We start from the raw sequence: 15,264 nt of genomic DNA, 5'->3' as shown, positions 1-15,264 counted from the left end.
GTCCCTGTGGGTCCCTATGGGGTTTATGGGGTCCCTATGGGTCCCTATGGGGTTTTTTGTGGTCCCTATGAGTTCCTATGGGGTTTTTGGGGTCCCTATGGGTCCCTATGGGGTTTATGGGGTCCATATGGTGTTTTTATGGGGTCCCTATGGGTCCCTATGGGGTTTATGGGGTTTCTATGGGGTCCCTATGGGTCCCTATGGGGTTTTATGGGTCCCTATGGGTCCCCATGGCTCCTTATGGGGTTTATGGGGTTCCTATTCGTCCCTATGATTTCCTATGGGGTTTATGGCGTGTCTATGGGTCCCTATGGGGTTTATGGGGTCCCTATGGGGTTTTTATGGGGTCCTTATGGGTCCCTGTGGGGTTTTTGGGGTCCCTATGGGTCCCTATGGGTCCCTATGGCGTTTATGGGGTCCCTATGGGGTCTCTATGGGGCTCTATGTGTCCCTATGGGATTTATGGGGTCCCTATCGGGTTTTTATGGGTCCCTATGGGTCCCTATGGGGTTTTTATGGGGTCCCTATGGGGTTTTTATGGGGTCCCTATGGGGTTTATGGGGTCCCTATGGGGTCCCTATGGGGTTCCTATTTGTCCCTATGGGTCCCTATGGGGACTCTGTGGGGTTTTATGGGGTCCCTATAGGTCGCTATGGGTCCCTATGGGTCCCTATGGGGTTTTTATGGGGTCCCTATGGGTCCCTATAGGTCGCTATGGGTCCTTATGGGTCCCTATGGGGTTTATGGGTTCCCTATGGGTTCCTATGGGGTTTATGGGGTCCCTATGGGGTTTTTATGGGGTCCCTATGGGGTTTATGGGGTCCCTATGGGGTCCCTATGGGGTTCCTATTTGTCCCTATGGGTCCCTATGGGGACTCTATGGGGTTTTATGGGGTCCCTATAGGTCGCTATGGGTCCCTATGGGTCCCTATGGGGTTTTTATGGGGTCCCTATGGGTCCCTATAGGTCGCTATGGGTCCTTATGGGTCCCTATGGGGTTTATGGGTTCCCTATGGGTTCCTATGGGATTTATGGGGTCCCTATGGGGTTTTTATGGGGTCCCTATGGGTCCCTATGGAGTCCCTATGGGGTCCCTATGGGGTTTATGGGGTCCCTATGGGTCCCTATAGGTCGTTATGGGTCCCTATGGGGTCCCTATGGGTCCCTATGGGGTTTATGGGGTTCCTATTCGTCCCTATGGGTCCCTATGTGGTTTATGGGGTTTTATGGGGTCCCTATAGGTTGCTATGGGTCTCTATGGGTTCCCTATAGGTTCATATGGGGTTTATGGGGTCGCTATGGGTCCCTATGGGTCCCTATGGGGTTTATGGGGTCCCTATGGGGTTTTTATGGGGTCCCTATGGGTCCCTATTGGGTCGCTATGGGTCCCTATGGGGTCCCTATGGGGTTTTATGGGGTGCCTATGGGGTTTAAGGCCCCCCAGCCCCCCACCATCGCAGGTCCCTCAGCAGCCCCCACATCTCGGCGGCCATCTTGGCTCGGCGCAGGGCCCGCAGGGTTTCCTCCCACGTGGTTTTGGCTCCGCCCCTCAGCCGAGGCTCCGCCCCCAGCAGCTGCAGCAGCTGCGCCTCCTCCAATCCTGCGCCGGGATGCAAATGCATGCTAATGAGCACCAGAAAGCAAAGGCGGCGTCTGCCAGACGCCGTGGGAGAGGGGTTGTACGCAAAGTTATGCTAATTAGCGAGAGTCTGGTGCGCATCATATGATGGTGTTATATGCAAATATATGATAATGATAATAATATATGAATTGTGGCCATTTGGGGGGAGAAGAAAGAGAAAAACTGACCCAAAATTCCGCAGGTTTTTGGTCAAAAGCAGGATTTTCCCCCTGGGGTGGTTGATTTGCATATGGAAATGAAGAGGGCGGGGCTTACCATAAGGGGCGACGCTGAGGGCGGCCAATGAGAGCGAGAGGGCGGGGCCGTGGCGAGCAGCCAATCGGTGAAGGATCCGCTGCAGCAGGGCGGGGGACGGTGGGCGGGGCTGTGAGCAGCACTTCCGGAAGCTGGGGGGCGGGGCAAAGGTCACCACTTCCGGGATGGGGGTGGGGTGGGGAAAGTGCAGCACTTCCGGATTGGGGGGTGGGGGGCGCGGCTAAGGGTGCTGCACTTCCGGTATTGGGGTCGGGGCTATGGTCGGCACTTCCGGGATGGGGTCGTGGTTAAGGGTGGCACTTCCGGGATGGGGGGCGGAGCTAAGGTCAGCACTTCAGGAATGGGGGTTGGGAAATGTGCAGCACTTCTGGAAGCTGGGGGGCGGGGCAAAGGTCAGCACTTCCGGGATGGGGGTGCGGTGGGAAAAAAGCTCAGCACTTCCGGATTGGGTGTGGGGGGGCGTGGCTAAGGTTGCAGCACTTCCGGTATTGGGGGCGGGGCTAAGGATGGCACTTCAGGGATGGGGGTGGGGAAGGGAAAGTGCAGCACTTCCGGATTGGGGGATGGGGGAGCGTGGCTAACGGTGACACTTCCGGGATTAGGGGCGTGGCTAAGGGTAGCACTTCCGGGATGGGGGGCGGAGCTAAGGTCAGCACTTCCAGGATAGGGGGGGGGAGTGACTGAGGGTGCAACTGTGGGGTCTCTATGGGGTCTATGCGGTTCTATGGGTCTCTATGGGTCTCTATGGGGTCTCTATGGGGTCCCTATGGGTCCCTATGGGGCTCTATGGGTTCTATGGGGTCTCCATGGGGTCTATGGGGTTCTATGGGTCTCTATGGGGCTCTATGGGGTCTCTATGGGGTCCCTATGGGTCCCTATGGGGCTCTATGGGTTCTATGGGGTCTCCATGGGGTCTATGGGGTTCTATGGGTCTCTATGGGGCTCTATGGGGCTCTATGGGTCTCTATGGGTCTCTATGGGGCTCTATGGGGTCTCTATGGGGCCTCTATGGGGCTCTATGATTCTCTATGGGTCCCTATGGGTCTCTATTGGGGCTCTGTGGGTCTCTTTGGGTTCCTATGGGTCCCTATGGGCTCTACGGGGTCTCTATGGGTCTCTATGGAGCTCTATGGGGCTCTATGGGGTCTCTATGGTTCTCTATGGTGTCTATGGGTCTCTATGGGGTCACTATGGGTCTCTATGGGGTCTCTATGGGGTTCCTATGGTACTCTGTGGGGCTCCCTGCATTCTATGGGGTAGTATGGGTCTCTATGGTTCCCTATGGGTCTCTATGGGTCTCTATGGGTCTCTATGGGTCTCTATGGGTCTCTATGGGTCTCTATGGGGCTCTATGGGTCCCTATGGGTCGCTATGGGTCGCTATGGGTCCCTATGGGTCGCTATGGGGTTTTATGGGGTCCCCACGTGTGCCAGAAGTGGGCGTGGCTTACATCCTCATAGCGGGCGAAGGCTCTCAGCTCGGCCAATAGGAGGCGCTGATACAGCGGCAGCTTGGCCCCGCCCTTCCCCAGCACGGCGCTCACCTATTGGTCGGGAGGAGCGTGCGTCAAGCCCCGCCCCCAAGATGGCGGCGGAAGAGAAGGCATTGGGGGGTAGGGGGCGTGGCTTATGCAAATGGTCAAAAAGGGCTCGGCCACTCACGTAGCGCCGCTCCAAGCTCCGCCCCCAACGGCGAAGCTCCGCCCCCAGGAGATCGGCGCGCTCAGGGGGGGGAAGCGGGCGGAGGGGGAGGGGCGTCCAAGCCCCGCCTACTTCCGGGAAATGGGCGGGGCTTGTCGTGGCCGGGGCGCTGAGCACCAATGAGACGCGCTGTAAGGAGAAAAGGGGCGGGCTTAGCGGCAGCCAATCAGGAGCCGGGATTCATCGAGCTGCTGTTGGTGCCGCTTAATGACGCAAAACGGGGCCCAAAATTCACGGCAAAAAACCCCAAAAATCCCCTGAAAATCCGACCGGGTGCCAAAGGATCCCCAAAAATCCACAGAAATCCACAGAAATGCCCCAAAATTTACACAAAAACCTCAGAAATCCCCCAAAATCCCCCCAAAATCCACCCCCAAATCCCCCTCGTAACACCAAAAAGCCAGGAAATCCCATAAAATTCCTCCCAAATGCCCCCAAATGCCCCGAAATCCAACAAAATCCTCAAATATCACCCCAAAAAACCCCAAATCCCCCCAAAATTCCCCTCCATCTCCCATAAATCCCCTAAAATCCCCCTGAAACCCCATAAAACCCTCAAAATCCCCCAAATCCCCCAGAATTTCCCCTAAATGCTCCAATATCCCCCAAAATCCCCCAAGAAAACCCTAAAAACCACCCCCCAAAAAAACCCAAATCCCACAAAATCCCCCCAAATCTCCCGAAAATCCCCCTGAAACCTCATAAAACCCCCAAAATCCCCCAGAATTTCCCCTATTTGCTCAAATATCCCCCAAAATCCCCAAAAATACCCCAAAATCTCCCCATAACCCCACAAAATCCCCCCAAATCCCCCCTAAAAACCCCAAATTCCCCTCAGATCCTCAAATATCTTCAAAAATGCCCCAAAAATGCCCCCAAAATCCCATAAAATCCCCTCAAATCCCCCTGTAACCCCATAAAACTCCTGAAAACCCACAAAATCCCCTAAAATCTCCCCAAACCCCCCCCAAAATCCCCCCATCCCCCCAAATCCTCAAATATCCACAAAAATCCCCCAAAATCCCCCTAAAATCTCCACAAAAAATACCCAAAATCCGCCAAAATGCCCCAAAATCCCCCCAGAACCCCACAAAATCCCCCAAAAAACCCCAAACAACCCCAAATTCCCCTCAGATTCCCCAAAATCCCCCCAAATCCCCCAGAATTCCCCCTTAATTCTCAAATATCCCCAAAATCCCCAAAATTCCCCCCACCAAAATACCCAAAATCTGCCAAAATGCCCCAAAATCCCCCCATAACCCCACAAAATCCCCCCAAAATCCCCAAAATCCCCCCCAAAAACCCCAAATTCAACTCAAATCCTCAAATATCTCCAAAAATCTCCAAAAATGTCCAAAAAATCCCACAAAATCCTCCACAATCCCCCCAAATGCCCCCAAAATCCCAAAGAATCCCCCAAAAATGCTCCTGAAACCCCAGAAAACCCCCAAAATCCCCCAAATCCCCCAGAATTTCACCTAAATGCTCCAATATCCCCATAAATCCCCATAAATCCCCCCCCCAAAATACCCAAAATCTGCCAAAATGCCCTCAAATCCCCCCCAAAAAAACCCAAATTCCCCTCAGATCCTCAAATGTCTTCCAAAATGCCCCAAAAATGCCCCCAAAATCCCCTAAAATACCCCTGAATCCCCCTAAAACCCCATAAAAACCCCAAATCCCCCAGAATTTCCCCCAAATCCCCCCCAAAAACCCCAAAATGGCCCAAAATGCCCCAAAATCCCCCCAGAACCCCACAAAATTCCCCCAAATTCCCCCCAAAAAACCCCAAATTCCCCTCAGATCCTCAAATATCTTTGAAAATCCCCCGAAATCCTCCATAATCCCCCAAGAAAACCCGTAAAACCCAAAAAATCCCCTAAAATTCTCCCAAAACCCCCCCCCCCAAAATCCCAAGCCCCCCAAATCCTCAAATATCCACAAAAATCCCCACAAAACCCCATAAAATCCCCCCAAAATCCCCCAAATCCCCCCCCCCAAAAACCCCAAATCCCCCAAAATGGCCCAAAATGCCCCCAAATCCCCACAAAATCCCCCCAAATCCCCCCCAAAAACCCCAAATTCCCCTCAAATCCTCAAATATCCACAGAAATCTCCCCAAATGCCCCCAAAATCCCAAAGAATCCCCCTAAGATGCTCCTGAAACCCCATAAAACCCCCCAAAATCCCCCAAACCCCCCAAAATGCCCCAAATCCCCCCAAAATCCCCTAAAATTCTCCCCCCCCCCCCCCCAGACCCCCTCCCCGTTAAGCCCCCCCCCCCCCCCCCCCCCTCACCGGATGTACGGCCGGCGGCAGCCAATCAGATCGCTCGGTCCCGCCCACGTGCAGGAAGTGGGCGTCGTCAATCAGCAGCGCCAGGCGCCGCCCCTTCGGAGGGGGCGTGGCCAAGAGCGCCAGGAGGCGTGGCCTCAGCTCCCTGCTCACGGGGCACAAATGGGTGGGCGGAGCCGGCCGCCGTTGTGGGCGGGGCTAAAGGGGAGGGGTGGCGCTCACTGATAGGTGGATCCTTCCGAAGGGGCGTGGCTTGCCTTGCCCAGCAGCTCCTCCAATCGGGCGCAGAGTTGAGCGAGGGCCACCCTGGCATCTGATTGGTCGGGGCGGGCGGATGCGAAGTGATAGGCTACCAGGCACGGGGGGAGGGGCTTGGAGGCGGAAGGGGGCGGGTCTTGCTGCAGGGCACCAATCAGGGCTGCCTGTGGGCGGGGTTAGGGACATATATGGGCCAATGGCTGCTTTATCCCTGCCCATATGGACCCTCATAGCCCCGCCTACATGCCCATATATGGTCACAAGCCCCTCCCCCATACCCGTATATGGGATCATCCCCCTCTAAGGCCCCTCCTCCATGCCCATATATGGACCCAGTCCCCTTCAGGCCCCTCCCCCATGCCCATATATGGTCACAATCCTTTAAGCCCCTCCCCCCATGCCCATAAATGGACTCAGTCCCCTCTAAGCCCCTCCCCCCCTGCCCATATATGAGCACAATCCCCTTTAAACTCCTCCCCCATCCCCATATATGGTATCACTCCCTTTAAGCCCCTCCCCCATGCCCATATATGGACCCAGTCCCCTTTAAACTCCTCCCCCAACCCCATATATGGTATCACTCCCTTCTGGCCCCTCCCCTGTGCCCATATATGGACTCAGCCCCCTTTAAATCCCACCCCCCTGCCCACATATGAACACTGTCTCTTTTAAGCCCCTCCCCTATTCCCATATATGGACAAAGACCCCCCATTAAGTCCCTCCCCCATGCCCATCTATGGACCCATTCCCCTTTAAGCCCCTCCCCCATTCCCATATATGGACATACTCTCCTTTAATCCCTCCCCCATGCCCATATATGAACCTGTCCCCTTTAAGGCCCTCCCCCATGCCCGTATATGGACTCAAACCACATTAAGCTCCTCCCCCACTTCCATATACGGCACCACTCCCATCCAGCCCTTCCCCCATGTCAAATATGGATCCAGTCACCTTTAAGCCCCTCCCCCATTCCCATATATGGACCCAGTCCCCATTAAGCCCCTCCCCTATTCCTATATATGGGCTTGGTCCCCATTAAGCCCCTCCCCCACACCCACATAAGGACTCAAACCACATTAAGCCCCTCCCCATTCCCATATATGGACATATTCTCCTTTTACCCCACCCCCATTCCCATATATGGACCCGGTCAATTTAAGCCCCTCCCCTATGCCCATATATGGACATATTCTCCTTTTACCCCACCCCCATTCCCATATATGGACCCGGTCCCTTTAAGCCCCTCCCTTATGACCATATATCTGGCTTGGTCCCCATTAAGCCCCTCCCCCATTCCCATATATGGACCCAGTCCCCTTTAAGCCCCTCCCCCATTCCCATTTATGGCCTTGGTCCCCTTTAAGCCCCTCCCCCATGCCCATATATGGCACCACTCCCTTCCAGCCCTCCCCCCATGCCCATATACGGACAAACGCCCCTTTAAGCCCCACCCCTCATGCCCATATATGGACACGGCCTGCTTTAAGTGGCCTCTACCCACTTCTAGCCCCACTCCCATGCCCATATATGGACACCTTCTCCTTTAAGCCCCTCCCCCATTCCCATATATGGACCCAGTCCCCTTTAAGCCCCTCCCCCACACCCATATAAGGACTCAAACCACTCTAAACCCCTCCCCCATTCCCATATAAGGACATGTTCTCATTTAGCCCCTCCTCCATTCCCATGCATGGGCTTGGTCAGCATTAAGCCCCTCCCCCACACCCATATAAGGACTGAAATCACATTAAGCCCCTCCCCCATGCCCATATATGGACCCAGTCCCCTTGAACCCCCTCCCTCATTCCCATATATGGACATATTCTCCTTTTAGCCCCACCCCCATTCCCATATATGGACATATTCTACTTTTAGCCCCTCCCCCATTCCCATATATGGACCCAGTCCCCTTTAAGCCCCTCCCCCATTCCCATTTATGGGCTTAAGCCCCTCCCCGACACCCATATAAGGACTCAAATCACATTAAGCCCCTCCCCCATTCCCATAAATGGATCCAGTCCCTTTAAGCCCCTCCCCTATACCCATATATGGACATATTCTCCTTTAAGCCCCTCCCCCATTCCCATTTATGGGCTTAAGCCCCTCCCCGACACCCATATAAGGACTCAAATCACATTAAGCCCCTCCCCCATTCCCATAAATGGATCCAGTCCCCTTTAAGCACCTCCCCTATACCCATATATGGACATATTCTCCTTTTAGCCCCTCCCCCCACTCCCATTTATGGGCTTGGTCCCCTTTAAGTCCCTCCCCCATTCCCATATATGGACCCAGTCCCCTTTAACCCCCTCCCCTATTCCTATATATGAGCTTGGTCCCCATTAAGCTCCTCCCCCATTCCCATATATGGACCCAGTCCCCTTTAAGCCCCTCCCCCATTCCCATTTATGGGCTTGGTCCCCTTTTAGCCCCTCCCCCATGCCCATATATGGCACCACTCCCTTCCAGCCCTCTCCCCATGCCCATATACGGACAAACGCCCCTTTAAGCCCCACCCCTCATGCCCATATATGGACATGGCCTGCTTTAAGTGGCCTCTACCCACTTTTAGCCCCACTCCCATTCCCATATATGGACATATTCTACTTTTAGCCCCTCCCCCATTCCCATATATGGACCCAGTCCCCTTTATGCCCCTCCCCCATTCCCATATATGGGCTTGGTCCCAATTCAAGCCCCTCCCCCACACCCATATAAGAACTCAAACCACTCTAAGCCCCTCCCCCATTCCCATATAAGGACATGTTCTCATTTAGCCCCTCCTCCATTCCCATATATGGGCTTGGTCACCATTAAGCCCCTCCCCCACACCCATATAAGGACTCAAATCACATTGAGCCCCTCCCCCATGCCCATATATGGACCCAGTCCCCTTTAAACCCCCTATCTCATTCCCATATATGGATATATTCTCCTTTTAGCCCCTCCCACATTCCCATATATGGACAAAGACCCCATTAAGTCCCTCCCTTATGCCCATATATGGACTCAGCCCCCTTTAAAGCCCCTCCCCCATGCCCATATAAGGACAAAGTCCCTTTAAGCCCCACCTCCATTCCCAATATGGACATATTCTCCTTTTAGCCCCACCTCCATTCCCATATATGGACCCAGTCCCTTTAAGCCCCTCCCCCACGCCCATATATGGACATATTCTCCTTTTAGCCCCTCCCCCATGCCCATATACGGCACCGCTCCCTTCCTGCCCTTCCCACCATGCCCATATACGGACAAGCGCCCCTTGAAGCCCCTCCCCCGATGCCCATATATGGCCCTTAGCCCCTCCCACCATGAAGACAGTCCTCCCCACTCCCGGTTCCCCGGTCAGCAGCAGTCGGTTGCCGTCCCCCCTCCGGATGGCCGCAGCCGTGGCCGCCACCAATCGGGATCTGGCGACGGGGCCCAGGGCATGCTGGGAAGCCAGGAAGGAATCCTGAACGGACGGCGGCGCCCCCTGGGGGACGGAGGGCGGATTGGAGGACTGGAGGGGTTTGGGGAAGGAGGGGGGGGGAAGGTTGGAGGGAGATGTGGGGGGGTGGGGGTCAGTGGGGACATTGGGGTCTATGGGGACATTAGGGTCAATGAGGGGCATTGGGGTCAATGGGGATATTGGGGGACATTGGGGTCAATGGAGAACATTTGGGGTGTATGGGGACATTATGATCAATGGGGTCAATGGGGTCAATGCGGTCAATGGGATCAATGGAGATATTGGGGTCAATGGGGGGCATTCAGATCTATGGGGACATTGGGGTCAATGGGATCAATGGGGTCAATGGGGTCAATGGGGGACAGTGGGGTCAATGGGGGACATTTGGGGTCAATGGGATCAATGGGGTCAATGGGGACAATGGGGGGTCAATGGGGTCAATGGGGTCAATGGGGTCAATGGGGATATTGGGGTCTATGAGGTCAATGGGGGGCATTGGGGTCAATGGGGACATTGGGGTCAATGGGGTCATTGGGGTCAATGGGGTAATGGGGGACATTGGGGTCAATGGGGACATTGGGGTCGATGGGAACATTGGGGTCTATGGGGATATTGGGGTCAACGGGGACAATGGAGGGCATTGGGGTCAATGGGGAACATTGGGGTCATTGGGGACATTGGGGTCTATGGGGACATTGGGGTCAATGGGGACAATGAGGGGCATTGAGGTCAATGGGGTCAATGGGGTCATTGGGGTCAATGGGGATATTGGGGTCAACAGGGACAATGGAGGGCATTGGGGTCAACGGGGACAATGGAGGGCATTGGGGTCAACGGGGACAATGGAGGGCATTGGGGTCAATGGGGAACATTAGGGTCAGTGGGGACATTAGGGTCAATGGGGTCATTGGGGACAATGGGGTCATTGGGGTCAATGGGGACACTGAGGTCTATGGGGACATTGGGGTCAATGGGAACATTGGGGTCAATGGGGACATTGGGGTCAATGGGGACAATCAGGGGCATTGGGGTCACTGGGGACAATGAGGACATTGGAGTCTATGGGGACGTTGGGGTCAATGGGGTCAATGGGAGACATTGGGGTCAATGAAGACATTGGGGTCAATGGGGGACACTGGGGTCCATGGAGATATTGGGATCAATGGGGGACATTGAGGTCTATGGGGACATTGGGGTCAATGGGGACAATCAGGGGCATCGGGGTCAGTGGGGTCAATGGGGGGCATTGGGGTCTGTGGGGACATTGGGGTCTCTGGGGACAAGGGGGACATTGGGGTCTATGGGAATATTGGGGTCTATGGGGACATTGGGGTCAATGGGGTCAATGGGGGACAGTGGGGCTCTGTGGGGACACTGGGGTCAATAGGAACATTGGGGTCAGTGGGGTCAATGGGGGACACTGGGGTCAATGGGGACAATGGGGTCAATGGGGTCAATAGGGGGCATCGGGGTCAATATGGGACATTTGGGGTCACAGGGGTCAGCGTGGGGCATGGGGACACTGGGGGACACTGGGAACACTGGGCTCTATGGGGTCTATGGGGACAATCAGGGCTATTGGGATCAATGGGGACTTTGGGGTCTATGGGGCCGATAATGGGGACACGAGTGGGGCCTATGGGGTGACCCACGTGCAGGAAGTGCCGCTGCAGGACGTCCCAAACGTCGGCCACCACCTGGGCCACAAAATCCTCCAGAGCTGTGGGGCCACCTGACCCCCAACCGCACCGATAGCTGTGGGGACAGTGGGGACAGTGGGGTCAGTGGGGGCAATGGGGGCAATGGGGGCAATGGGGACAATGGGGGCAATGGGGGCAATGGGGTCAATGGGGGCAATGGGGGCAATGGGGTCAGTGGGGACAATGGGGACAATGGGGACAGTGGGGACAATGGGGTCAGTTGGGTCCTTGGGGAGCAATGGGGACATTGGGGTCTATGGGGGCAATGGGGTCTGTGGGGACAATGGGGTCAATGGGGGCAAATGGGGTCAATGGGGTCTATGGGGTCAGTGGGGTCCTTGGGGGGCAATGGGGACAATGGGGTCTATGGGGACAATTGGGTCAACGGGGGTCAATGGGGTCAATGGTGTCAATGGGGGCAATGGGGACAATGGGGTCAGAGGGGACAATGGGGACATCAATGGGGTCTATGAGGTCAGTGGGGTCCTTGGGGGGCAATGGGGACATTGGGGTCTATGGGGGCAATGGGGTCAACGGGGGTCAATGGGGTCAATGGGGACAATGGGGACAATGGGGTCAATGGGGTCAATGGGGGCAATGGGGTCAGTGAGGACAATGGGGGCAATGGGGGCAATGGGGGCATTGGGGTCAATGGGGGCAATGGGGTCAGTGGGGTCCTTGGGGGGCAATGGGGACATTAGAGTCTATGGGGACAATGGGGTCAACGGGGGTCAATGGGGTCAATGGGGACAATGGGGGCAATGGGGACAATGGGGGCAATGGGGTCAGTGGGGTCAGTGGGGACATCAATGGGGTCTATGGGTCAGTGGGGTCTTTGGGGAGCAATGGGGACATTGGGGTCTATGGGGTCAATGGGGTCAATGGGGGCAATGGGGTCAGTGGGGGCAATGGGGACAGTGGGGACAATGGGGTCAGTGGGGACATTGGGGACATCAATGGGGTCTATGGGGTCAGTGGGGTCCTTGGGGGGCAATGGGGACATTGGGGTCTATGGGGACAATTGGGGTCAGTGGGGACAATGGGGTCAATGGGGGCAATGGGGGTCAATGGGGGCAAATGGGGTCAATGGGGTCAACGGGGGTCAATGGGGTCAATAGGGGCAATGGGGTCAGTGGGGTCAGTGGGGTACGTAGGGTCAATGGGGACAACAAGGACAGTGGGGACAGTGGGGACATAGGGGTCACTGGGGACTATGGGGTCAGTAGGTCAATGGGGTCCTTGGGGGGCAATGGGGGCAGTGGGGTCAGTGGGGGTAATGGTGCCATCCATGTGGTTTATGGGGTCAGTGGGGACAAGGGGGTTCTTGGGGGGCAATGGGGACCTTGGGGTCAGTGGGGTCATTGGGGTCAATGGGGTCAATGGGGTCAATGGGGTCAATGAGGTCATTGGGGTCATTGGCGTCAATGGGGTCATTGGGGTCAATGGGGTCATTGGGGTCATTGAGGTCAGTGGGGTCAATGGGGTCAATGGGGTCAGTGGGGTCAATGGGGACCTTTGTGACCCCACAGGACATCGGTGACCCCATAGGACAATGCTGACCCCTATGGGACACTGAGGACCCCATGGGTGACCCCATAGGGCCATCCTGACCCCATAGGGCACAGCTGACCCCATAGGGCACTGCTGACCCCATAGCGCCATTAGTGAACCCATAGGGCCCATCCTGACCCCATAGGGCTCTGCTGGCCCCACAGGGCACTGCTGACCCCATAGGAGCACCCTGACCCCATAGGGCACAGCTGACCCCATAGAGCACAGCTGACCCCACAGGACAATCCTGACCCCATAGGGCATAGCTGACCCCATAGGGCACTGCTGACCCCATAGGGCACTGCTGACCCCATAGTGCCATTGCTGGCCCCATAGAGCACTGCTGACCCCATAGGAGCACCCTGACCCCATAGGGCTCTGCTGACCCCATAGGGCTCTGCTGACCCCATAGACACTGCTGACCCCATAGGGCACAGCTGACCCCATAGTGCCATTGCTGACCCCATAGGACAATCCTGACCCCATACGGCACAGCTGACCCCATAGGGCACTGCTGACCCCATAGGGCACTGCTGACCCCATAGACACTGCTGACCCCATAGCGCCATTGCTGGCCCCATAGAGCACTGCTGACCCCATAGGACAACCCTGACCCCATAGGGCACTGCTGACCCCATAGGGCCACCCTGACCCCATAGGACAATCCTGACCCCATAGGGCTCTGCTGACCCCATAGGGCACTGCTGACCCCATAGGACAATCCTGACCCCATAGGGCCATCCTGACCCCATAGGCCCACCCTGACCCCATAGGGCACTGCTGACCCCATAGGACAATCCTGACCCCATAGGGCTCTGCTGACCCCATAGAGCACAGCTGACCCCATAGGACACTGCTGACCCCATAGGGCACAGCTGACCCCATAGGGGCACTGCTGACCCCATAGGGCTCTGCTGACCCCATAGAGCACAGCTGACCCCATAGGGCACTGCTGACCCCATAGGGCACAGCTGACCCCATAGGGCACTGCTGACCCCATAGAGCAATCCTGACCCCATAGGGCACTGCTGACCCCATAGGACACTGCTGACCCCATAGCGCCATTGCTGGCCCCATAGAGCACTGCTGACCCCATAGGAGCACCCTGACCCCATAGAGCACTGCTGACCCCATAGGAGCACCCTGACCCCATAGGGCACTGCTGACCCCATAGGGCTCTGCTGACCCCATAGGACAATCCTGACCCCATAGGGCACTGCTGACCCCATAGGGCACTGCTGACCCCATAGGACAATCCTGACCCCATAGGGCACTGCTGACCCCATAGGGCACAGCTGTCCCCATAGGGCACTGCTGACCCCATAGGGCTCTGCTGACCCCATAGGGCCATCCTGACCCCATAGAGCAATGCTGACCCCATAGGACGATCCTGACCCCATAGGGCACTGCTGACCCCATAGGGCACTGCTGACCCCATAGGGCACTGCTGACCCCATAGGACAATCCTGACCCCATAGGGCTCTGCTGACCCCACAGCCCCCCGCCCCACATCTCACCTCCTGACGGCTCCCACTGCTGGGTTCCCCTTCAGCTCCTCCTTCAGCGCCGCCATTTTGGCCGCCGCCTCTTCCGACTCCGCCCCATAGATCCCGCGCAGCTCTTCTGGCACCGCCCTGCCGCCCCATTGGCTGATTCGGGACACGCCCACCTCCTGGCCACGCCCCCATTTCCTTTATAACCCGCCGTTTATTGAAGCCCCGCCCCCACCGCCTTTAGACCACGCCCTCAACGGAGGCCACGCCCCCAGCGTCCCCAAACCACGCCCCCTTTTCCTAAAGGCCACGCCCCCATCTGTGAGACCACGCCCCCACCATCTGGCCACGCCCCCTTGGGATTTGAGACCATGCCCTGCGGTAGCCCCGCCCCCCCCACCCCAAGGCCACGCCCCCATCTGTGGCCCCGCCCATTCTTCCCATAGGCCCCGCCCCCCAGAAAGATCACACCCCATTGTTCAGCGATGCCCCGCCCCCTTTTCCTTTTCAAACCACGCCCCTTCCGCTTTGAAGCCCCGCCTCCCACCTTGGCCCCGCCTCCTCCACTGACAGGCCACGCCCCCATATTGATTGACACGGCCCCATTGACCCCACTGACCCCAATGTCCTCCATTGACCCCAATGTCCCCCATTGACTCCATTGTCCCCAATGTCTCCCATTGTCCCCAGATCCCCACTGACCCCACTGACCCCAAAGCCCCCAATGCCCCCTTTCACCCCATAGAAAGCACTGACCCCAATGTCCCCTCTGACCCCAATGTCCCCACGGACCCCATAGACCCCACTGAACCCATTGACCTTAATCTCCCCACTGACCCCATTGCCATCAATGCCTCAGTGACCCCAATGACCCCACTGACCCCATAGACCCCATTGCACCCACTGACCCCAACGTCCC

General features: G+C 56.7%; 1 protein-coding gene across 1 annotated transcript in view; it reads right to left on the bottom strand.

The window, feature by feature from the left end:
- LOC125686205 (telomerase protein component 1-like) overlaps nucleotides 1-15,264 on the bottom strand; it is a 59,850-nt gene that overhangs the window by 29,603 nt on the left and 14,983 nt on the right. The window contains exon 5 of the mRNA XM_048929949.1: nucleotides 14,370-14,486. Within this exon, the coding sequence (XP_048785906.1) occupies nucleotides 14,370-14,486 (117 nt within the window). The remainder of the gene's footprint in view (nucleotides 1-14,369; nucleotides 14,487-15,264) is intronic.

This window comes from Lagopus muta, chromosome 33 (assembly GCF_023343835.1).
Source record: "Lagopus muta isolate bLagMut1 chromosome 33, bLagMut1 primary, whole genome shotgun sequence".
Taxonomy (NCBI): Eukaryota; Metazoa; Chordata; class Aves; order Galliformes; family Phasianidae; genus Lagopus; species Lagopus muta.
Note: the sequence above shows the minus strand (reverse complement) of the source record. Positions and strands in the feature narration are given on the sequence as shown.